General features: G+C 48.4%; 2 protein-coding genes across 10 annotated transcripts in view; one reads left to right on the top strand and one right to left on the bottom strand.

Annotated features, from left to right (window-relative positions):
- The window catches only part of RNF170 (ring finger protein 170), a 50,457-nt gene extending 34,344 nt beyond the window's left edge, over positions 1–16,113 (top strand). For all 9 annotated transcript variants that reach the window (XM_080372064.1, XM_080372065.1, XM_080372066.1 and 6 more), the window contains one exon: positions 1–16,113. This exon is cut by the window's left edge and continues 13,876 nt beyond it. The gene's annotated coding sequence lies outside the window, so the exon portion shown is untranslated.
- LOC308056520 (transcription factor JunD-like) lies at positions 7,511–20,702 on the bottom strand. Its single transcript, XM_080372058.1, has one exon. The coding sequence runs from the start codon at positions 17,744–17,746 to the stop codon at positions 16,436–16,438; it is 1,311 nt and encodes a 436-aa protein (XP_080228184.1). The 5' UTR covers positions 17,747–20,702; the 3' UTR covers positions 7,511–16,435.
- Between the last annotated feature and the right edge of the window lie 57 nt (positions 20,703–20,759).

A 20,759-nucleotide genomic window follows, 5' to 3' on the forward strand; every position in this document is an offset into this window, starting at 1 on the left:
AAAGGTCAGGCTACAGCTGTTGTAACAGTTCCTGGCCAGATGGACACCGTCTGCTGCTGGGTGCCTGCTCTGGGGAGGCAATGTGGCTACTGCAGTGGCATGAAGCAGTAAGAAGCAGTGCGAAGGGGTAAATATCGTGCACTAGCCGGGCTGCCAGCACCACAGTGCTTAGCTGTAACAGCCATGGATCTGTCCGAGAAGGAGGGACTCACCCTCCCACAGCTTCTTGCAAAGCTGGTGTGTGGTTTTTATAAAGCAACGCCAGCACACAGTTTGACATGTAGCAAATGCTTCTCTTCAAGCAATTTCTCTTTCTAGCCCAGCACATTCTCATCACCTAAAGGCAACAGAGGACCCTAGAAAGTCTCTCCTGATTTTGGCTGTCAAAAGGAAGAAGTGATGCTAACTTTGAAAGCAGAAGGGAAAGTAGGCGAGGGCAGGAGGCACCGATCCCAGCTGTGTGGCACAAGGCGGACACTCCCCTGGGCCATGCTTTGCAAATCTGTAATTTCCCAAAAGTGACAATGAGTCACATTTGCCCTGTGTCTCATTTAAAGAAACTGAAAGGATTAACTGGTAAGGCGTTGGGAAAGGCTTGTCATGAGTCATGCTGCCAGAGCCATAGCTACGCAGGCACTGGAAAGCCCACACGGCTGTTCCCAAACAGAGGCCCCTGCCTTAAAATCTCCAGAATTGGCATCCGTAGGACTCCGGCACCTCCAGAAAGGCACGGTGTGATCCAAGGAGGATATTGGGGGTTGAAGATGTTCAGAGATTTAATGAGATGGCCAGCCATTTGCACAGCTGAGTTTTGGCTCTGGTCTGTCTTTTACCCACAGTGCGTGCTTTCAGGTGATCTGGTGACAGGCTTCAGAACAGTCCGTACGGAAGCATTTTGTCCACCACTCACTAAAAATAGCCCCACTGTGAAAGAGAAATTATAGGTGAGGACGGAGAGTTGCTAATCTCCTGAAACTGACCCAGCTGGCCAGCACCTGTAGTTAAATCTCCATCTCTCCCCAAAAGATTACAGTGAGGAGAGAAAGCGACTGGGATATATTCCCCCACAGTCAGCTCTACTTAATCTCCAGCTGGAGAAACTGGAGAGCCTTGCCCTGTGGCAAAACAGCGGAGGTAATCTGTTGTGCTTTCTTAATTACCTTCAAGCTGCTGATTTTCTAAAGTGTGTTTTGGGGAATAGTTACAAGTCTCCCCATGCTGGTGTTTTTACAAAGTATTTACATTAGTCTCAATTTTGTGTAATTTACCTCTGCCATTTTCCTTCATTTTCTCCTCCATTTAAGCATGCTGAACACAAACGCCAAAGAGAACTGAGATCCAAGAGCTCCTTGGAGCCGAGGGGCAAATCCACAAAGCCCACCCAGTTTTTAGGGCCATGTTCTTGCTGTGGCTTTGCCCGCATCCTGCCCAGCACAGGTCAGCAAGGGCGTGCTGACCCTGTGGGCACACCGCACGTGTCAGGCGCTGCCGGCCGGTTTGCGAGCTCACCGAGCTGAGATTTCCCTCTTCTGTACACCAACAAGCGAAACCGTGGAGGGGAACGCTCCTGCTGGTATGCACCCTCTCTACCCTTCTTTCTTCAGGAGGGTGTACTCAGCGAGCTGCAGAGCAGAGAATTGCCCCCACACAGCTGGGCGAGGACGGCAAGGACAGAGGGAGGGGAGCCGGGGAGGCTCCCAGCTGCAGCCGGAGGGAGCAGATGGAGATGCAGCGTTAGGGTTAGGGAAAAGCAGTGAGTGGGAGGCACTGAAGGAGAGCTCAGGCATACAGAACGGGAGGGAACGGGTTGGAGAGGAAGGCAGAGAGCTTCTCTTTGCGCTGTGTATAAGCGTTAGGACTTGCGGAGCATGGGGAGGCCCAGCTGCCTGCTGAGGAAGAGGGTAATGCAGGGGCATGGCTATTCCACCATAAAGCACAGGCCACGGGTTGCTGGAAACCTCCTTCAGGGGCAAGATTTGCTTAAGGCCCCTCCCTGAGGCTGCTAAGCAGATGCAATAGTTACAGCCAAGGACACATTTCATATTCTTTTCCTCTGGGCCCACAGCTCAGAGCCACAGACAACGGAATTGTCCTCTGTCCTGCCTGCCAGTCACCAGCAGCAGCAAGCTCCCTAAGGAAACTGCAGAGAGACGGCTCTACCAGGTCCAAAGCAAAAAAACCTTGCTTGATTAAAGGAGAAGAAAAACAACCAACAAGCTGACCAAAGGATGGACATTTAATCCCAGACTTATTTAGCTGAGGTAGTGCAGTGTTCAGAGCTGCTGTGTTGTGGCTTATGAGACTCTGTGGATACAGGTGCACAGGAGCTGCCAGGTCCGAGCAGAACAGGAGTCCATTTAACACAACAGTATGGCTTAGAGGGCATCTGACTTGGGGTGCACCCAAAAATTAGTAAAAGCTGCAAGGGGATGGTCAGAAATTATGTGATCTGGCTGCCCTGTTGGTCTCCTCCTGCACTTCCTGGTCCGGGTTACTTTAGTCCTCAAGAATGAGCTTTGAGATACCCTCCAAAACCTAGTCATTAGGAGGCACTACCCAAAGCAGTAAAATCATGGGACATGACACATAGCCAGAGAGCTGTGACTGGCCTTTGCAACTTGGCCTCTCAGAATCAGGCCTCCAGTCCTACCCAACCTGCACACCGAAGGCTGACAGTAGGGAACAGCCTCCATCCATCCAACCACCTCTCTGGACCGATGGGTTCAGTTTCAGAGCTGGCCATCGGTTACAGTCACTGGCTCCCCACCTCCCCTGCGGCAGGGTCTTTCTGGAACTGACATTTGAGAGCTGTAGCAAGAATGACAAAGGCATGAATTTCGGATTTGACAGGATGGCTCAGATGATGAGACATCTGCCCAAATGTGCTGAAATGTTGTCCTTTACACTTCCTGACCTCATTTACAGTTGGTGGGGGGAAACCCAACGCAACTTGTGTGTCATAATCTTACATGTTGCTATGTCACACCAGAGAAAGGGAAAACTTCTAAAAATTACTTTAGTGCAGCCAGCTGCAGGTGAAACAGAAAGTAACCAGCCCACATCAGAACAAGTGAGAGAGGTTCACAGCTTTTGTATGTGACGTGCTATTTGACTTCTCGCAACTGATGCAATTGCCAGATCCACCTGAAGAGCATATGCCAGAACCTGAGTCACCCAGGCTGAAGGAAAAGAGATGGTAGGCTGCAAAAGCACCATTGGGCCTTTGTTTCCCTTAGTCTAGAACACGGGCAGTGCCCAGGAATAAGTGATGACCCATTGAATTGTTTACCTTTGGACACCGCTTTTGGAAGCTGTGCAAGGGCCATGCCTGTTCCACTCTTGCAAGGACACCAGAGACAGAGGGGGAGGAGAAAGGGACCATCTCAGAAGCAAAAAAATGAACACAATCCTGCAGGTTATTCAAGAAATGCAAAGCACCCAGCTTTCAATCTACACCCTGTCGATAATAGAGCACAGTCAGTCTAAATTATCTCCTCACTGAGCACTTCTGAAGGCACCAGTATGAGACACTCAAGGCCAGAAGTACTGAATTGTTGAAGAGAGCAAGTACATTGGGGTTCCTACACCATACATTCAAAGCACTTTTCTATAGAACTAGGCTCTGAAGCTCAAATGGACACGCAAAATCAACTTTCAAGCATCTATCAAAGCACCTACCAAGGCTCTCAGCATCTTGTTGTTCTGCCTCCCATCTGTATTTAATTTGGAAAGCATCAAGATTATTGCAAGAGTGCTACAGACTGTCCCAGAAATTAAACTGTATTAGAATGGAGTGGAAATCTCCGAAGAGTGGTCTGGCTAGCATGTGTGAAACAGCCTGCAGCCATGTACAACATGGAAATTAAAAGCATTAAGTAACTCCCAGAGCGCTGAAGGAGGCATGGCTCACATTTAGAAGTCACAGTAATCCCACACCAAACTGATTATGTGGTCATAAACCCTAAGTGCCAACGTACAACAGCTTGAACTACAGTGCGCTCACAGCTTCCTCGGTTTGCTTCCCCCTCTAGCTTCTGCATGCTTCTGAAATCTTAGTATTCATATATGAAACTAGAAGAAACTAGCCCCTCTACCATTTCTCAGTGTCAGATCTGGAACCCATGCATCTGTAGAGAACAAGGCAGGGTCCAGCCGTGTGCCGGGGTGTGAGCTGGCCCAGCCAATGCCACCGGCGCTGCCGCACTGCTCGGCTCTTTCTTGAACTTGGCATCCTCAGAGCATTCTTGGTGGGGCTTGGCACCCAGTCCTTCCCCTCATCACTTGGTTTGGAAGGATGTATCCGGAAGGCAGGGCTGCCTTCCCAGAGCAGGGGAGCTTTTAACTGGGACTTCAGAAGTGGTTTTAGCACATGGCGATGTTTACTGAGTAGCTCTCCTTTGGGAGTATGTCAAGACGTAGCAACAGGCATAAGAACGATCACGGGAAAGAAAAAGAGTTGCCTTATTTAACAGTTTTGCTCCAGATGTGGCTTCGGAACAGTTTAAATGGCAGAAAGTTTTTACCATCCCTTGTTCTGCTGAAACAGAAGAGTCAAGACATGGGCAATGAGTCCTGTCCCACAGTGCTGACAACTCCAGCTTTTCTTAGTAATGGCCCGAAATCTGATGTCACCAGAGCTGGACTTGCTCTTCAACTCTTTTGTTCTTTTTAAAAGTCTACTTTTTGAGTTGCATCTGCTCTAGCACATAGGGAAATTAATCTGAAGAGCAGCATTTTTACTAGAAGAAATCTTTCCTTCCTTCCACTTCAAAATGTTGATACAACTGAAAGAAGCAGCATATTAAGCATGATTTTAAAAACCTTTTTTTAAGATTCCAGATCAACAAATTTTTCTTGGATTTTCCAACAAAATGACAACTATGCCTTAAGCTGACTTTTAGATTTCTTGCTGAAATAATGAAGAACACAGCCAAAAATATGAATATAAAGCAATTTTAATTTTCCTCTAGATATTTATATCAAAGAAATAATACTCATGTCCAAGTACTGTACATACGATATCTTCCTTATAAACTCTTTTGTTTAAAACACATGTACAAAATTGCACATTGCAGTTTGCAAAAAATCATAAATACCTTTTGCATGTAAACAATTCCAGCACAAGGATCAATGTTATACATTCCAAAATGTCTGTCTGATCACAAACAAAAACCCCACTGTGATCTCCATAAAGGTCCTAGTGTTACAACTCAATCATTAACAGATTTCTAGCTGATGTACTACACACAGTGATACAAAAATGAGCGCAAGGCAAGTCGCCTTTTAAGTTGTAAGTACTTAAGACAGAGGCTTGGAATACAATTCGGCTGCCATTTAAACCCATGGTATCCATCCCACAGTATTTAGTGGTAGCAGCATTGAGCTAATTTTTTCCAAGATTGCCAATCGCAGTATGCCTTACTTCTAACTCTTGAACAAGTTGGCTACCACTGAACAGTAGGAATTGGAAAATTATTGTAAACACAGTTATCACCATTGTATATTCAGTAAGTTACAGTATTCTCCTGAACACATCACTAAATTAAGAAAATGTTTTACAATTAATTTAAGTGCAAGATGCCAACTAGTATCATCCACTTTGTCTCAGAAATAAGTATTTTAAATATAATACTACACAGCTTGTAAAAGTAACGTAAAAAAATTACAATGGACATAATCCTCAGTTGTATATTATTAAGCCCTGTAGCTTCTGTTTACATTTTAAAAAAAAATCACCGCATCAGAAAAAAAGCTGTCAGGAGTGTCCTTGATAAACCTCTCCCGACCAAATCCAGCAAATGAGTAGCTACTGAATTTTGTTTCACTATTATTACCTCCATCTGTGTGCAATGTCCTTGCCAGCACACCTGTTGGAAGAGTTCCCCAAAATTATCAGCTTTAAAAAAAAGGGGGAAGTATTTCTGTATCCATACAAATCTGTTTTGTTGTTTCTTTGGGTTTGTTTGTTTGTTTTTTAATCTATTCAAATACTGCAATTTTTTAAAATTCTTTCTGCAGCAGAGATTTTGAAAGGGTTTCTCAGAGGCTTCCTCTGTGCCAGCTAATTTAATAAGGCAGAATAAGAAGGTACACAAAAACCCAACTTACAAGAACCCAGGAAAGGATGTAGGCAGACAACCACCCACCAACTAGTTGCATGTAAACTGCTGGAACAGCAAAGCCAAATCTGAACTGCTCTGTCTCCACCTTTTGTTCTGAACAGCTATCCTGAATGAGGAAGTTCCAGTGCTATGCCCGAAGGCCTAGGGAGAATCTGTTTGGATTCGAGAGCCGTAGGAAGCAGTAGTTTGCTCACACTTCTGCTTTTGGACAAAAAGAGAGCCTGGGGATGCTGGCAGCTACCCAGCAGAGAGGGGCTGCTTCTCCTTTTCAGGAGATCCCTTTGGTCTGTTGATCAGCACCTGGCACGACTGTAATCCCAATGAGAGCTACAGGACTTTCACGATCCTAGCAGCAACCCCAGCCCATGATAATGCAAGGTATTTCAATGATGGTACTGCAGAGCATGAAGCATTTTCTGCATCCTGGAAGTTCAGCAAGAACCAGGCACCAGAAACCACCAAACACTTTCAAAGTCGGGTCCTATTGTCCAAGAGCTCTCTCCTTTTTAGCTGATGGGAGTTAGCTGCTCTACTCAACCGATGCAAAGACGCACTGCTCAAAGAACGATGGATTTAATCTTTCCCAGTCTGCACCTATCCAGAGCTGCTCCCTTCTCAGGCGTCTGTTTTGGGTGATACGACAGTAGCCATTGTGAACACCACACAGCAAGGACACATGTGTGGTCTCCTAAACCTCAGAAAGATTTTCAGTCTAGGCAAAAACTGCAGGAAGAACAAGCCAGCCTTAGATGAGCCACTCCAAGAAAGAGAAACTACCCTGGAATAATGTCCTACAATTCCACAGGCTGAGAAACATGGAAAGCTGAAAGGCTACTTCACCGACGAGACCTACTCAGGAATACAGTCCCAGCTGCCCTTTCTGTCAGACCCTGCACAGGGAGTTGAGGATTACCTTCGGACATCCTAACTAGAGGCAATCTAGCAGATTGACTTGACTCTTAAGGTTCAGGAGGCTCAGGGCCTTTCACAGCAGAACAGGCCTGATACTGCCCTCTTAAGATCTCTACCCTTCTCTCCTTTTAACCTTAAGAAGCCAGTAGACGCGTTCCTAATTAGGAAGAGTGGGAGTGGTAAAGAACAGTGGCCAAATTTTGGTGGGTGAGAGGCCTATGCAGACTTGCTCATCATTTTCTATTTGCAAGCCAGGAATTGCACAACACTATATTGCAACACTTAACTCCCTTCCCTCCATCCCTTACAAAGCAGCTAAGCACAACCCAAGCAAAATCACCAGTGAAAGTAAATGTTTATATTGATGGTTCACATGTCAGAACTGTGCTGAGTGTCCCTGTAATTAACAAGTGGTGTTTTGCAACAAAGTGAAACAATTCTCCAAGATTTGCTTGTGTTGGGTCCTTTGCTCCAGGTTTGGGGTTGCGTTTGGTTTGGTTTGGGGTTTTTTTTGGGGGGTGGGTCGGGTGGGGAGAGGGAGGAAAAAATTAACAAAGCCTGAGTATCTAATCTGTTACATACGGAGGAATGCTCAAGGGGCTCGCAAGAACTTGTTTTGCTACATGTTGAGCAACACCACCACATGGGAAAGCCTTGAAATCAGAGCAAATGCTTGAAGACAGGGCGTAGCTGCCTCTTGGAGTTCATCCTTCACGGGCTGCATTTTATTAGAGAGCAGACCTTTGCATCATCAGTCAGCAGTCGGACCTGGACTTCACTTAATGACATTTCAGTATGGTGGTTGCCATGGCTTTAAATAAATATGGGTAAGTGTGAAATTACCAGTCATCAGGCCAAACAGGGAGGAGCACAGTTTCCAAAGAAAAGAAGTTTAGTAGACACTTGGGCAATAATAAGAAAACAAAATAAGCTAAAAAGCATTCTGAAGAGCAATCTTAATTCTTTGCCAGTTCATCATACAATAAATACTACCATTAAATACTGTATCTGAGATAAATTTTATTTCTTCCTTGGTTGTTTTTCTTACTGTTGCTGATTCCTCCAACTATAATCTCTAACTATAAGCACAGAGAAAGGAATAAAGAAGTAGGCTTTATTACACACTTTTGGCCTGCTTGGAAAGTGATATCATACCACAAAGATACCACAGACATACCAGTTTGTGCTGTGATTTCAGTTCCAGTATGCCCAGAAACACTTTCAAACATCGCAAGGATGTACACACCCTATTAGTAACTTTTACTAATTTAAACACAAAATGGTTTGGACTGATAATGACACTTAGGTAGCATTTTAGGAATCCCTGTTCTGAAGATGTCATCCGTCAGACTGTAAACAGAATAGGTGTCCTAGGTACTTACGGCCATAGCTTATGTGACATATTATATATAAGACTATTTAACTTTGCAGTAGTCAGTATTTTCCCACTATTCCTGTCACTCGTCCACAAAGGATATTAAAAGAGAGAACAGTAAAAGTTGGAAAAAACAAGAGCTCAACCTCTAGCTCTATTCTACCAAGAAGCACAAGTTTTATACCGGTATCTTCTACTGGTATCTTTCCCTAGCAGTCACTAGGGAAAAAGGAGGAGGGTATTCTAGATACGCTTTCTGGAGCAGTCCGTTTAGTCTATGCCACCACACTGCTTGTGTCCTGCATTACAAGAAAAAAGTGGAGATGTATGAAACAGAGGTGCAGGGAAGGTTCTCAAGCTCAGCATGTTACCTTTCAAAAGGTTCAGCATGAACCATGAGGCTATCTCCATAAGCCTTTTTTTTTTTTTTTTTATAAGACTGTTCATGCTTAAAGGTCAATTTTCCATATCAGGCAGGAAGGCCACACACTCCTCTGGGCAGCGGGAAGCTTTCTGGAAAGGACAAGAAAATGGTCTCAAACACTTCCACAGAGTTCCAGCTACTGGTTATGATTTTTTGAATGTTCAGTCTGTGGTCTAAGAACAGGGATGCAGTGAGAAGCCAGACTTTTAACAGCTTCAGCTTTCTCCGTCTATGACAGAAGTAATACCAAAATCTCACCAACTGCGACTAAACAGTCACAAAAGATGTTTCAAGGTACTTAGCAGAAAGGTTTTCAGATTTAAATAAATTTCAAGGGTAGGGTAAAATAGGACTTAATCTAGAAAAGTAACAAAACTCACAAGACCAAAACCAAAACCAACAAAGACTGCAACCAAAGATATTTTTTTTTTCTGGGATGGGATTCAAGTTCTGTTACTGATCTCCTGCAACACAGCTCTCCAGTCTGTGTGGACCTTATTTAAGTGGCTTACAATTCCACTCACAACTAGTTCTTAACCAATAACTAATAATAGTAGCAAATATTATCAGCAGTGTGCTAAATATCACAATCTAGCATATTAGTGCACAGTGAACTGGTCTTATCTATCATCTCCGTGTGTTAGCAAGGCTTCACAGTCAAGTCAACCATCACTCCAAAGCATTCCTTAAAGAAATCATAACTCTTCCAGAAAAGCCATTTCACCAGCACACATACTCCTTAAAGTATTGCAGTCCTAGAAATTCAGAGCAAAGCTCATTTTACAGCTAGCTGTGCTATGGATACAGACCTTTTGATAGCAGAAAAAAAGCAAACAGCAGGTAGATAATTATTTAGGGTGACTCCCTTGCAAACATTACTTATAATAACCTTCCCTTCACAGCAAATCACTACATATGAACTGCATCACTTTAGATTACATTAAGGCTACATGTGATTTTAAAATAAATGGTCTTTTTGCATGAATTTAGCGTTGCAGGATTTAACAGTCCTCCAATTTGACTGGGAATCTAAAAAAAATCACCTTGCACTCACACACAGAACTGCAGCTTAGTTTTCTTCTGTGAGAACTTGACCACAACAAAGAATAAGACGATGCCCCATTGTGTACTGCGGCAGCTAAGAAAATCACAGTTCCTCCATTTGGCCATGCCCTTCTTTATGCATGCTCGTGTCTGTGCACAACACCTTGACATGTCTTTGGGGGTATCTGTGTGCTTCAGAAGGCTAGATTTGCTGGCTTTTCCTGTATCAGTGGCTGGTACGGGTTGAGAGGGTACCACCTCAAGCAGAAATCCAGCCCAAGAAGCAACTGATGTCTCAGAAACATCAGCCCAAGAACTCAGACACTCTGCAGGCACAGGACCAAGACTCAGTGATTTTACATCAGTGACATGCTTTTGTCAAGACGGAAAGTTGCATTTCTTTGCAACATGGCGTTGGTGTGAAGATACAGATCCTAGACTAGTTTCCTTCCTCTCCCCGCTACTGTTTCCTCAGCAGGACCCTGTGAAGACAGCTTAAGTGTGGCATTCTGGTTGACCTACATGTAGTGGACTGTTTCAACACCCAAGCAGAGATGCGGTTTGTGATTATACTCATGCAGAAAGTAAACCTTCCGGTATGCAACAGCTTAGGAAAACTGCTTCCAGACTAAAGCAAGCAGCAAGGATCAATGCCTGTAGCAAGTCAACAAGTCAACAAGCTGCCCCCTATACATAGATGCACATGTTTCTAAACTTTTAGCAACACATGGACAACAGCAGGTTCTCCACTGTGCAACTCACTGTTGCAATGTCTTTCAGAAACCTCCATTTAGTTTGTCACACATGACCACTTTGTGGGGAAGTTGCTTCTGTCCCGACTTCTGAGTTACTACCAGCCATTATGAAGAAAAGTTTCACAACACAAACAGCTAGCTGCAAGCCACTTCACAGGCACATTAAAAAGAGAGAGATCTTTGAAAGACAGGAGAGGAATAAGAGAATTAGCAAGACCTCTTGTCCTCCATAACATACCATAAGGGCCTAAGTCTCCATAAATTCAGATGTAATTCATCACCTTCACAGTGAAGTTTCACCATGTGCAAGATTAACAAGTCTGTAAGAATCTTTAGCTTCTGCAATTTGTCACAGCAACATTTATCATAGTGCACCAAGTACAGTAAACCCTGCTGCAGTCCCACAACAAGGGACTGTGGCATTAGAAAAATCAGTCAACATTTGCAGGATTATTACGCACTGCGAAAACTTCCTGTTCAAGGCTTTTTCTGCTGATACAGGTCTTGCCAAATGTTAAAAAATGTGAATCCCTGTCAGATTTTACTGTCTACCTCTGCTGAAAGATGCACAGACACTGCACACAATACTAATCAGATGAAGAGACCAAAGAGTGTCAGAATAGCCTAGGAACTCTTCAACACTCATTCTTAGTTACGGGAAAATTGCAAACAAAATGCTTGGAAAATGGAAGTGGTTTTGTACAAATCAAGTATGTACACAGATATGTCATACTCCAATTTGCCTACTTACTATACATAGAAACTCAGAGAATCAAGTAAGGGAAGAGCAAAATTATCCAGCAGCAGTTACAGCTGCACATAAGAATAATGAAAATGTAACTCATTGCTTTTCTTTTTTAACTTACACTCCAGAAGAAGAAGGACACATAAAATGCATTGAAGAATGACTTGCGTTACAAGTAGACAGTTGGATGGGGTTTTTTTCTTGCATGTTAATTTCAGCTATAGAGACATTTTCTCTGAGAAGCTACTGGATTCAAATGGCCAAGACTCAAGTAATGGCAGCCAAGTCACTGTTTTCAGCCCAACTTGTAATTCAGACATAGCATGCATCTGTACTCCAGACACCACCAAACAACACCATATAGTTGTTCATGTAGTTTATATAGATGTTTATATAGATGATATAAGTATCATCAAGCTATGTAACTGATTAGAAATTAGTTGCCAAATAAAAATTCCACTTTAACAGCTGCAGAATGCCTGAGGACTTAATTTTGGGAGATCACTCCTTTGTCAAAGGTGAACAGACACAGTCAATCAGATACTTACATGAAAAAAAAATGGATGCCTTATGACTCTTCCTTCAGTCATGACATAAACAGGAACCAAGGTAACGAAGAACTGTAGTAGGGCCACCCTTTGATCTCGAACAGTGCGTGATAGTCCACAGTGATTTATGACATGCAGTGAAGAGTCCAAATCCTTTGAGGTATCTACCTCTTGCAAGACCATCAAAGGCTTATAACAAAATGTCACCACCACCCTCAGAATCACCCCGCTCAGCAATCAGGACCTATCACCCCCAAACACCTACATTTCTCAAAGTATGCAAAGTAGTTGCGTTTTGGGAATTGCTCTCTAAGCCTGCCAAATGGGCTCGACCCGGAGTCACAGTGAAAGTTCTAAGAACCACTCAGCAACCACCTGGTCCTGTCTGGACACCCTGTGATATTGACAATTTTCACTACCCGTTCTGCACTGGGGAGCAAACCAGCCAACTTTTCTAGTAACGACATCATCTGAATCAGTCCTAGCAGAGTACCTTCCCTGACTCACAGCAAGCAGGGGCAGATCTGGTGGGAGCTCCTCCCTCTGCCCAAGGAAGGAGTGAACAAGACCTCCCTCACCACAAACCCTCCTCCTTCTACTCCTTAAGACAGAAAAGATCTGATAAAAATTCAAAGAAATGAAAGTCATTTATGAATCAAACTATTTTGCTGTAGCACCTAAATAGGAAGGCACTTCACATATAGATCAAGACATCAGTTCAAGCACATTCGGAATCCCATGATAAACTGCAAGTGAGATGTGCACAGAAGCAAGCATCCCTCAGCCAAAACAGACAAAGGAAGGGACTGCATAATCTCCAGAACAGAGACTACACCTAGGGCACAGAAACAAAAAGGGATGTTTATTTGTCATGGGTTCACACCTGGAATGCAAAACCAGATCAGAAGGGCATGAAGCTAGCCTGCAAATCAAGTCATGCAGTGAGAATCTTTGCAAGAACTAGCAAACAGTGTGCACAAGTACACCTGGCAAGCATGGCACAGTTTTCTGCTGCTGTCCACTGAACATAAAATGGTTTTTTATTTCTTTTGAATTTTTTTTTCAATGACACACAGCCAACTTGCCTGCAGTTACTGGAAAGGAGCTACGTTGATGCAAATTACATAAAGAGTCTGGAAAAATTTTACCTAGTGTCTATCTTGTAGCATCTTACAGTAACCAAAGTTCCAAAACCTAGAAGAAACAGACATGAAAAATGCTGCAACAAACTGAAGAGGGGGGGGTGGGGGTGGGGTGGGGGGAAGGCAGGACAAACCAAAGAAGCCAGGATTTGGGAACACTTCAGGGGTAAAGTCAGAGTACTGATACGTGTTAGAAGACAGTAACAATCAAACCTGACGGCTGCTGCAGCAGGCAAGCAGTCCTGAGTCTTGTTATATTAGTTTAAACTATTAGGTGCTTAGGCTATTCACACTTCTTTCCACTGTAGGTGCGGCAACCTCTAGCAGAATCAACAGGTAAAAAAAACCCCAACCATAGACACACACTATCCTCAGATCTGGTCATGTCGGTGTTAGATCCTGTGTCTTAGCCTAAATACCAGATAAAAGAAGGCATTTATGAAGGTAATCTGTCACTCTACAGAAGACATTTCTTTCAGACAACTCTACTACAAGAATAGTAGTGTCTGGCAGAGAGCTGGAGCTGCCAGCCTCACTAGTAACCTCTCATCAGTCATCATGGTAACCGAGCTGGCCTGTCAGCACTTCTACCACGAACAGATGTCCACTAGAACATCAAGCAGAGAGAGGCTGGACGCAGGGCTGCTCTTGCAGAAAGTTGAAATGGGAGAGAGGTAACGTGTGGTGGTTTCCAGCTTTAACACCACCATGCTGAAAAGGGCAAGCTTGTTATAACCCTGCTGGGTTATAGCCCATTATAGCCCTGCCTTTAGCTGGGAAGGGGAATTGCAGTGATCTCCTGTGCCTTACAGATCCCCCCACTTCTCCTTGGACGTTGTTAACTTATTCTAACCAGAAATGGTAAAATAAGTAAAGAACAAGTACTGCATTTATCACTGTCTTGTGTTCTACTGCAAGATCTTTACCTAGCCCTATACTCATTTGCAAGTACAAGAACTGAAACAGCAGCATTCACGCATAAAATTTTTACGAATTTTTCCAAGACACCCCCACCTCACTACACATACAGCAAATCTAAGCATCTCACATCAACGTATCTACCAGGCAGCATTATCTCTCTCACTAGGGGAAGCAGGGCTGGGGTGGAAGTCTTTAGCAGTTCCTCCAGTCTTGCAGCATCTTTGCAGATAGGTGATGCCTGCCACATAGTAAAAGCCAGCTATTTTTCACCCAGTTATTATGTAACAGGCAGTGCTACAGATTGCATGCAGTCTGGTTCAGAATGCCTTTAAGAAGTCTTTACACCTGTGTTAAGGTCAAAATAATTTTTTATCTGTTCATTAGTATTTCCAACAGCAGAAAGTACTGTTACAGGCAATCATTTTAACCACTGAAAAAGGCTCTGGTGACATGATTAAACAGTTATACAATGATTAATATGGCTTCTACCTAATTTGCATATGCATTAAGAAAAGAAATATCCTCAGACCATCTCAGCTACAATAACATAATTACTACACGTTGTCATGACATTTCACATGTGCCAGGAATGACTATGCACGCTAAAAGAAAAAGCTCACACACTTGACTGCTGCAGCTCAGCTTTCTGATTAGATAGCACTCATGTATCCCCAATAAAAGCAAGAAAAACTGTGAGTCTATCCCATTCTCCTTGAATTTCAAAGCATCAAGTGTAGCTTTCAGAAGAAGTACAAGATGTTTAACAGCTCCTGAGCAGCTTTAACAGATCTGAGCAACGGCTTGTACACATAAAGGATGTCTATGCCTCCTTGGCTCCTCGTAGAATCCCCCATTTTCACCAGCTGGCACAGACGCATATCCCCATTAAAGTTTTGCCTCTGAGTTCAAGCAGAGTTTTTAGCACAGTTTCACATAGGGGAGCGGGCCCCCCTCTGCAGCTGGATCTGCTCAGGAGAAGTCCTTCCCTCCCCCAGCGGTGGGCCGCCCGCGGCCTCGCGCCGAGGGGCTTCTGGTGGGGTGAACCTCACACTCCGACAGACCCTTCCCACGGCACCCTGCCACAGGGCTGGACAGCGCTGTGCTAGCGGCTATGCTCAAAACACACAGGTGCAGCAGAAGCAGGTAGGCAGTAGTACCGAGCAAGGGATCTAAAGCTTTCAGAAACTTATTGAGGATTATGTCTATCAGAGGAAATAGTTCCTTTGCTATTCTCTTCTACTAGTAAAAACTTGACAAAGAAATAAACCACACCAATTCTTCCCAACCAGAAAAACATTTCACATTCTAGCGCTGACTCTTTCTGTCTCTAGAGTATTGCAGAAAGCTTCTTCAGAACAAAGTAGACCAAGAAGCAAGATACACAGATTTCTACTGAAAAATAAATCTACTTCTCTGTAATATTTCTGCGATTTATTCAAACAGTATACAATGGAATTACCACTTTGATAGCTAACCCACCCCAAATCTGAGCCCTTTTCTGTATAGCACTGAACTGTTACTATACTACATAAAGAGCAAACACTACTGGAATGTACACAGTGAAGGAAAAAAAAGTAACGCCATTCTTGCCAAAGTAACCATTCCCTACTAACGTGTTATCTAGAAAAATAAGGTCTAAGCAACGTCCAAAAGTGTTCAAGTTTCAATAAATAACTATCAATGCCCCAAGTTTGCACTGGCACAAGAAATATGGAGCATACAGTTTAGAAAAGTATTTTCATATGACTGAGTCAGCAATGCATTTCATCTTGCTTAAGATTTACAACAAAAAACATTTTCCTCCAGGGTTCGATTTTAAAACCGAAACTGTGCAAGTGCAAGAGCACCCCACATAGCAGTCTTAACTCTCAAAGGCAAATTAAAGCTCTAGAGAAAGGACGGTATTTTAAAAAAAGTTCTTTATCAATACCAAGAAAATATACATAGCCATATTATGTTTTAAATATATATATACACGCACATCTTTTCAAAAGGGTACGATTCTGGCTTTTTTTTTCTTTTTTTCTTTTTTTTTTTTTTTAAGTGTGAAAAGCTTATCCATTGCTATACAGTTCAGTAAGGTGTATTAGGAAACACACTTTTTATATCCCCCATGAAAATAAAGTTGAATCTTTCTGTAAACAGGAATTTCCTTAATTTCCGAAATCTCTGCAGACCTCAAGTACTTCACTGAAAAAAAAACCAAACCGACCACCTGCCCCGAAACCACCCACAGAGACCCTCACCGCTAACCGCAACGTCGACAGACCTCGGGAAACGCTTAGCAACACCCGGCTCCTGCAACCGCCTTCTCCGGGCGCGAATAAATAATAATAATAATTAATAATAATAACAACAGGCGACCGGCGGCGGGCGAGCACCGCGGCCCGTGGTGGCTCCCGGCGGCGGGCGGGGGGCAGCGGCCGGCTGGCGGCGGGGGTCCCTCCTCAGCAGGCGCTGGTCTCCGGCGCGGCGGCCGCCTCGGGGGGCGCCTCCCGGGGCTGGGCGGCGGCGGCGTTGGGAGGCGGGTGCCCGGCGGCGTTGATGTGGCAGCCGGAGGAGAGGTGGCTGCGGACGCGGCCCTGCAGCTGAGTGACCTGGGCGCGGAGGAGGTTGGCGGTGGCGGCCAGCTCGGCGTTCTGCCCCTTGAGCGCCTTCACCTTCTCCTCCAGCCGGGCGATGCGCTCCAGCTTCCGCCGGCGGCACTTGGAGGCGGCGATGCGGTTCCGCAGCCGCTTGCGCTCCGCCTTCAGCCGCTCCTGGCTCTCTGCGTCCAGCGGCGACAGCGACGGCGGCGTCGGCGCGCTGCTGCCGCCCTCCCCGCCCGCCGACGGCGGCACCTCGGGCACCGTCTGCGGCTCCTCCAGGGACCGCGCCGGCGGCAGCCGACCGCTCCCCAGACCCGCCGCCCCGAAGGCCAGGCCCGGCGGCGGCGGCGGCGGCGGCGGGGCTGAGGCGGCGGGGTAGGCGCTGCCCGAGGGGCTCAGCGGCCCCGCGGGGCTGAAGCCGCTCAAGTTGGTGTAGACGGCCGGCGGCTCGGCGGCGGCGGGGGCTCCCGGCGGCCCCGGGCGGGCGGTGCAGCAGGGTCCCGGCGTGGAGAGCGGCGGCGGCGGCGGCGCCGCCAGGAGCTGGTTTTGCTTGTGCAGGTCGGCCAGGGCCTTAACGAAACCGTCGGCGAAACCCTCCTGCTCCTGCGTCACCGGCTGCCGGTAGAGAAACGGCCCCGCCGCCGCCGCCCCGCCGCTCCCCGCCCCGGGCGCCGCCGGCCCCGGGCTGCCGGACCCCAGCCCCGCGCCCCCCTGGATCAGCAGCTGCTCCAGATCGGCGGCCGGCGGCAGTTTCAGCAGCGGCAGCTCCGCGGCCGAGCCCAGCGCGGCCTCCGGGCCGCCGCGGGCCGCCGCCGCCGCCCCGCCGCCGCCCGCCGGCTCGGCGGAGCCAGCGGGCGGCGGCGGGGCGGCGGCGGCGGCGGGCGGCGGCGGGGGCAGCAAGCGCAGAGCCGCCGCGCTGCCGCGGGCGCCGGCGGGCGAGCGAAGGGCGAAGGGCCCCGGGAGCGGCGCGGGGGCGGCGGCCGCCAGGTCCCGCTTCTTCCCGGCGCCCAGCAGCAGCTTCTGCCCCGCCGCCGCCGCATCGGCTCCGGGTCCGCCGGCGGTACCGAAACTCGGCAGCGGCACGAAGTCGGGCAGCAGCTCCAGTCCTTCCTCGGGGTAAAACGGCGCCTCCATCTTCACGGCGGATCGCCCGCTACGCCCGCCGCTCATACTGCCGCCCTCGCCGGCCGGCGGCGGCGGCGGCTCCGGCGCGGGGCGGGCCGGGCTGGGCGCCTGCTCCGCGGGGCCGGCCGCCCTCGGCTGGCAGCGGGGACTGAGTCGCCTCCCGGAGCCACCGGCCCCACGCCACGCCCCGGGCCCGCCGACTGCCCGCCCCGCCGCCACCTCCCCGCCGCCGCCGCTGGTCCCCGCGCTCCTTCCCCCGCCCGCCGGGCTTGCGCGAAAGGGCCTCCCGCCGCAGCCCCGGTGCCGCCGCGGTGCAGCGCCCGAGGTGAGCCCCCGCTGCGCTCCCCCGAACGCTCGCCCGGCGGCTGCGGCGCAGGAGAGGCGGCGCTGCCGGCGGCTTCGGCCGGGACGAGGGGTTTCCCGTGGGCATTACCCGGGGATGCTTCGGCCACGGCACGCATCCTGCGAGGGGAGAGGGAGCAGAGCGCACGCGTGGCGGGGGCTCCCGCGTCGGGTCCGTGACGGACTGGCGCAGGGTAGTGGTGCAGGTGTCGAGGGTTAATGCTTCCCGACAGCGAGGGGCTGAGGAGTCTGCCGGGGAGACGCTGGGCCGTCGGGAAGCGTGCCGACTCGTCAAAACAAAAGCCTCTCGCAAGAAGGAGATGGATCTGACGTGGCTTTTCTTCTGGGAGAGAAAAAAAAAAAGTTTAAAGAAGAGTTTTAAACGGCTTAGACGTCTTTTCAACTTTCTTGAGACATTAAAGTATACCTTTTCAGTTTGGATGTGTTACTTGTTATCTTTCTCTTGAGGCAATTCCCCCTGGCCCGCTCCAAGTCTCTCAAATTCTTACACGATGAGGAAATTGCTTTCCACCCAGTCTTTTAAAAATCCTTTCTGCTGGGGATACCAATGCGATCTTGACAGAGCTGCCGAAAGCTCTCTTCTAAGTGGACTTGCTGACCCAGGCCCTGGGTGGCTCATCTACACATACATCTGCTCTCCCCATACGTGGTGGGATCCACCAGCATCCCCTCAGTTAGGTGTCACCCTGCCACAATCTGCTCATGCTTTCTCCCTGGACATTTCCTCTCTGTACACCAAGACCAAATGCCTCTTCTCCCAAGGCCTGTTGACACTGCTGTGCTCTGCTGTAGTCCCACCACGTACATGACCACACTGAGCCTCCACTGTGCCTAGGTTTGCTCCAAAACTGGAGCAGGGGGGGAGGCAGAGAGACCAGTGTCAAGTCAGGAAGGACTTTGCCCCAGACACACCACTTCAGATCCAAAGGAGAACCGCAGTCTAAGCACACTAGCTAAGGCCTTGGTGACCTTGACTCCCATACCTCGGGGCCCCCAACTACACACCCTGCCCGTGGGACAGGAGCTCTATTTCAACTTGGCCCACAGCCTTCAGTCCCTGCCCAGCTACGTCACAGGTGCTCCTCTCTCCAGCCCCATCTCCTGGGTGGACCTCGGACCTGTGTTTGCAGTTTTGTTCCTGGCACTGTTTCCCACTGCTCCTGCCTGGACTCCCTGGGTGGACTTCGTACCTGGTTCACACCTCGCTTCATTTGGGTGTGTCAGTGGGTCCAGCCAACACTGCCTGCCCTGCCCACCCAGCTCAGGTGCTGCAGGGCACGCCCAGGCTGGTGAGGGCCACCACCTTGGCTCCAGCTACCCCCAGATCATCTTTCCCCACGGAAGATGCCCTTCCTGCTGCTCCCTGAGGCTGTGGCAGAATCGGTGCCCAGAAAACTGGTGGCAGCAAGACTCGAGTGAGAAGAAAGCCATCAGGCAAAAGCAGAAACAGAGGCATTTGCACGGATAGGGGAAGACTAATCACATCTTTCTTGGTGAGGAAGGTGGTGCTAGAAAGAGATTATTTTTATTTCCTTGTCTTTTTGCTGACCTAGCAGCAGAGGGGCAGAGCTAGCAGTGCTCAAGCCAACACAGAGTACTGAAGAGCAGCTGATGCGAGTGGGTTTGTGGAAGGGTTGCTGTGGCTGCTGGCTGTATGGGCTTTTCGTGTCATACTCCTGGGCAAGCAAATGGCAGCGACTGGTACCTTCTCTGCAGCTGGGAAAACAGGGCTGTCAAAGCGGAGGAGCCATAGCCTCCAAGCTAAGTTAGTAAAGCTTCTCTTTTTTCTGTTACAAAGCAAGTACAGAGAGGAAAAGTAGACTGCAGAGAAAATGAGGTCCTGGGTGAGGACAGAGAAAAAGCTGAGGAGGTTCACTTGACTTGGGGGTCATTGTCAGTGAAATTCTAGCTATGATGTGATATATGACAGAAACAACACTAAAGCTAGGTCCCTTCATCAGTCTTCTGACAACTTGTCGGTCAGTTATATAGGACCATTTCAGTCGCTGATCTAATGCAGCGTTGGAAGGTGATCCTACAGAACAGAAAGATGGAGAAGCTGCTTGAAATAAACTTACATGTAGCAACACATCGATGTACTTAGATTGCTGTCATATACTTGCTGATACACCTGCAAGCCAAGTTTTGGTGGGTGAAATAGAGTTGTTTTACACATCCTTAATGCAACTGCGCGTTACGGCAACGCTGCCTTTCGGCTCTTCTCTGCTTCCCACCCACCCCTCGCTTTTTGTGAAGAGTGTCTGGAAACCCTCCAGGGCTCACAGAACCAGCTTCCTCCCCTGTGACAACGGCGTCGTGCACGCCCGCCCGTCCGCCCGCAGCGCCGCCTGCCGGGTGGGACGAGCATACTCCACCAGAGACTCGGGCACCGCCGGGGCCCAAGAGCCCCCGGACGGGCCTCCCTCCCCGCAGGCAGGGCCGCAGCGCAGGCACGGCTCCCGCCGGCCTCGGTAGGCCTCGGTCCGCGGTGGGCCCCGGCCCCCTCCGCCGCGGCCCGCGGGGGCGCGGGTCTCCGCAGGCCCGTCCGTCCCTCGCCTCAGCCCCGCGGGCGCTCCCCGGCGGACAGCGGAGGCCAGGGCAGGCGGGGGTGGGCGGCGGGGGGGTGCCGCGCCCGCCGCTGACCAGATGTGCCAGTGACTGGGGGGGCAGGGAGGGGGGGAGAGGGCAGGGCACA

Source organism: Falco punctatus (genome assembly GCF_963210335.1).
Source record: "Falco punctatus genome assembly, chromosome: Z".
Lineage (NCBI taxonomy): Eukaryota > Metazoa > Chordata > Aves > Falconiformes > Falconidae > Falco > Falco punctatus.

Bases quoted from the DNA above. Each gene is read 5' to 3' on its own strand.
- LOC308056520 (XM_080372058.1), bottom strand. From the start codon at position 17,746: ATGAGCGGCGGGCGTAGCGGGCGATCCGCCGTGAAGATGGAGGCGCCG.